General features: G+C 39.2%; 1 protein-coding gene across 1 annotated transcript; it reads right to left on the bottom strand.

Annotated features, from left to right (window-relative positions):
- Window positions 1-1,558: 1,558 nt before the first annotated feature.
- LOC133331090 (actin-5, muscle-specific) lies at window positions 1,559-3,146 on the bottom strand. The gene is made up of 3 exons (XM_061539501.1): window positions 3,033-3,146; window positions 2,002-2,946; window positions 1,559-1,940 (listed from the first exon to the last, which is right to left on the bottom strand). Exons 2-3 carry the CDS (start codon window positions 2,924-2,926, stop codon window positions 1,735-1,737), a joined length of 1,131 nt encoding a protein of 376 aa, XP_061395485.1. The 5' UTR covers window positions 2,927-2,946; window positions 3,033-3,146; the 3' UTR covers window positions 1,559-1,734.
- Window positions 3,147-4,020: the final 874 nt, after the last annotated feature.

Genomic DNA, 4,020 nt, shown 5'->3' on the forward strand with positions numbered 1-4,020 from the left:
TGACCGGTCTCTCCGTTTGGGCTGTTGTGTACTTTTGGTCAGTGTTGTTAAAATGCGTTTTAATGACTCAATAAAAGGCAAAATAACAAAAAACAAATTACAGGACCTACAGAAGCGTTGTCGAACATGTATCAAGTTTGTACTAAATTGTGGAAAACAATTAGCGTAAAAAGGCTGTTCCAAGATTTAGTCGTTTTCCCTCATTTGACCTATTGATTACTTTTCCTCATCGACTGGCTAGTTTACGGTCGACGAAAACACACAAAGAAAATGCATCCCGAACTGATAGACGATTGTAAACATTGTATAGAAGGCGTTGACTACATATTACCAAACATGTTGGACAGTGTAATCTTCGTACAGAAACAAACGAACTAACCTGGAGCGTTGATGGTCATACTTTTTTGATGAGTAGGGTATATTGAAATTTGTACATACAATCCAGCATAAGGCTGAAGTGCAAACGGACTAGAAAATTCCGCTTGCAACTCCTCAAAATATTCACCGGAGACTCATAACGTATATGTTCTTGATCATAATAAAGTATGTCGAATTATGTTGGAATCGCGATAGAGCACGCAATATTCAACAAATGTGTTGTATTAGAAATAAGATATATCGGTGCCCGTTTGGTATACATACCTGTGGTTTCTATACATACCTGTGGTCTCTTTACACTTTCAATCGACCAATTGGTCTTTATTAAGATCTGAGGTCTCTCTGCAGACCTTTTGGTCTTTCTAAATCGAATGGTTAGGGGAAGTGCTTTCATAAACTCTATTGAAAATGCATGGGCTATAGTGAAAAGGCGGTTATGGAATGAACTCCAAATAATAGGAGGAAAATTAGTAAAATGTGGAAATCTAAATATTAATAAATTCGATGAATAATGGAATAAAGACATTAATTAGTGATACCATACAATGCACAAATAAGTTTATTAATGGCGTACGAAGCTCTTATGGCCAAAAATAAAAACATTTCTTGTGTACCTCGATTCCTTTTACTTTTATTAATAGTAGACAATTCTTAAAATAAGCGATTTTACACATTTTTAGAGACAACTAAATTGCCTTTAAAAAAAGATGGTTGGTTAAAGTTTCAAATCGCTCTGAAATTTAAAATGTTATATTTCAACATGGGCTACGTACCTTAAGCTTATAGTTTGTAGAATTTTATACGCTGTATAAAAGGCACACCCGTTATTCAAGTCCAAATTTCGAAGCTTATAAGTTTTGCATCGTATGAAAGCGTACATACAACATTTAATTTACAAGATTTAAGAAAACTTCAAAACTAAACTGGATATCCAAAAAGTAAAAGTATATAATGCGTAACGATTCAGAAATAATTCGAATGTATTGTTGTGCTACACATTTTCTCAACATATTTTATTTGCGCTTTTCGTTAGCTATGTTCGCGAATGTATGTCACTTACGCTATTGGTTGTGACAAGATATCACAGGTAAACATGATAGGCAATGCGAACCATCAAGGGGTTTTATATTCTAAATATAGAAAGCTAATTTTTGCTACCAATACCACAACTTACGGATGATAATTGTATATATTATTTTTATTATTTACTTACAAAACAAAAATGAACAAAAAATATACAAAAAGGACATTGACATTAAGTCGGTGACGTTGTTCACAACGCTGCTTTCAGATGACGGTGTTGGCGTCGTGAGTGATACATTGTGTCTTTTACGCTTAAATGAATTGCAATTGGACTTAGAAGCATTTACGGTGGACAATTCCGGGACCAGATTCATCGTATTCCTGTTTTGAAATCCACATTTGCTGGAAGGTGGACAATGAAGCCAGGATGGAACCACCAATCCATACGGAGTATTTTCTTTCTGGTGGAGCAATGATCTTGATCTTAATGGTGGATGGAGCCAAGGCAGTGATCTCCTTTTGCATGCGATCAGCAATACCTGGAAGAGATTGCATTGAAATCAGGTCGGTTTTTGGACTACATTATGTATGTCAACTTACCAGGGTACATGGTGGTGCCACCGGACAGCACATTGTTGGCATACAAATCCTTACGGATGTCGACATCACACTTCATGATGGATTGGTAAACAGTTTCGTGAATACCGCAAGACTCCATGCCCAAGAAGGATGGTTGGAAGAGAGCTTCAGGGGAACGGAAACGTTCGTTGCCAATGGTAATTACTTGACCATCGGGCAATTCGTATGATTTTTCTAATGAAGTGGAAGCAGCAGCAGTGGCCATTTCTTGTTCAAAGTCCAGGGCGACATAGCACAATTTCTCCTTGATGTCCCTGACGATTTCGCGTTCAGCTGTAGTGGTGAAGGAATAACCTCTTTCGGTCAAAATTTTCATCAAGTAGTCAGTCAAGTCGCGGCCAGCCAAATCCAAACGCAGGATGGCATGAGGCAAAGCGTATCCCTCATAAATGGGGACAGTGTGCGAGACACCATCACCGGAGTCCAATACAATACCGGTGGTACGGCCGGAGGCGTATAGAGACAAAACGGCTTGGATGGCGACATACATGGCAGGTGAGTTGAATGTTTCAAACATGATTTGAGTCATCTTCTCGCGATTGGCTTTTGGATTCAAGGGGGCCTCGGTCAACAATACTGGGTGTTCCTCGGGAGCCACACGCAACTCGTTGTAGAAGGTGTGATGCCACACCTTTTCCATGTCGTCCCAGTTTGTGATAATGCCATGTTCAATGGGATACTTCAGAGTGAGGATACCACGTTTGCTCTGAGCCTCATCACCAACATAGCAGTCCTTCTGACCCATACCTACCATCACACCTTGATGGCGAGGACGGCCAACAATGGATGGGAAGACAGCACGAGGGGCGTCATCACCAGCGAAACCAGCCTTGCACATGCCAGATCCATTGTCTACGACGAGGGCAGAGGGTTCATCGTCACACATTTTGGCAGTTGTTTTTTGTTCTGTAATCCACACACAAAGCAGAAAATATCAAATGGTAAGGATATGAACGCACCGATCCGTAATCCTTTTGCTCCGAAAAACTTACAGACTGAAACACACAAGAAATGAACAACGGATGGTATGTTTATGCGAACGTGGCAGAGACCAGAGTGATTCAAGATTCTCTAGACCAACCTCTTTTAAACTTTTTTCACTAAAACCCTTCAACTGTCACTCGCATTCACCAACACTTGTCCGCTCACTCACACCTTCACACTGATGCTCACCTACTCACACACACGTATGCTTCCGAAACAAATCACTCAAAACTACCAAAATAACATTTAATAACAACTAAAATCTTGCAAATACAGCAACAAATCAACAGTTCCGAGAGTGCATTTCGTCGCATAGAGATGCCAAATATGCGAAGAAGTAATGCTGGCGAGGTGGGCGGCAGGGGCTTCCCGAGGTACTATAGGCGCAGGACAAATGTCGAATATGTATTGTGCTAAAATTATAATAATACAGACAGATCGTTTTGTTCTGCTCTTCGTAGCACCACCATCGCTGCATTTTCGTACCGAATGCCCAATGTAAATTACCAAAGATGGCCTGGTCCGACGCATGCACATCACTGTGTCTGTCTATTGTTTATCTGTCCATTTGTATTCGTCGAAGTGCACATGGTCATCAACCAACCTAATTAGGTGTTTCTTGTAATTTGTCTAGAATTGAATAGAAATCTGACACACAAATTTGGTTATGTTTGAAAGAGGAATAATTACCAGCGTCTTCATAGGTTCGAAACTTTTAAAATCGGTATATATATATATATATATATATATATGTAGCGTACAAAAGAACAGAAATTATGTGCTAACTTATTTTCAAGGCTGTGCCCAAACAACTGGTAGATACGTGATATAATAAAATCAAAGCACATTCCACATATTCGCAAAACGTCAGGATTTCTCGAATCAACTGTAACCATTAATATGTTTGCAATAAACTCCACAAAATTTAAATTATAAGCCTATAGGAATGTTAGTAGCTAGAGATCTCGCTATTGATTTTGTCTAATCTAATGATAC

Source organism: Musca vetustissima, unplaced genomic scaffold, assembly GCF_032173495.1.
Source record: "Musca vetustissima isolate MV318-11 ecotype Yass unplaced genomic scaffold, APGP_CSIRO_Mvet_v1 utg19508, whole genome shotgun sequence".
Lineage (NCBI taxonomy): Eukaryota > Metazoa > Arthropoda > Insecta > Diptera > Muscidae > Musca > Musca vetustissima.

Excerpts from the sequence above, each read along its gene's own strand:
- LOC133331090 (XM_061539501.1), bottom strand. The coding sequence starts at position 2,926 with ATGTGTGACGATGAACCCTCTGCCCTCGTCGTAGACAATGGATCTGGC. Across the intron at positions 1,941-2,001 it reads TGGCACCACCATGTACCCTG|GTATTGCTGATCGCATGCAA; the intron begins GTAAGTTGACAT and ends AATCTCTTCCAG.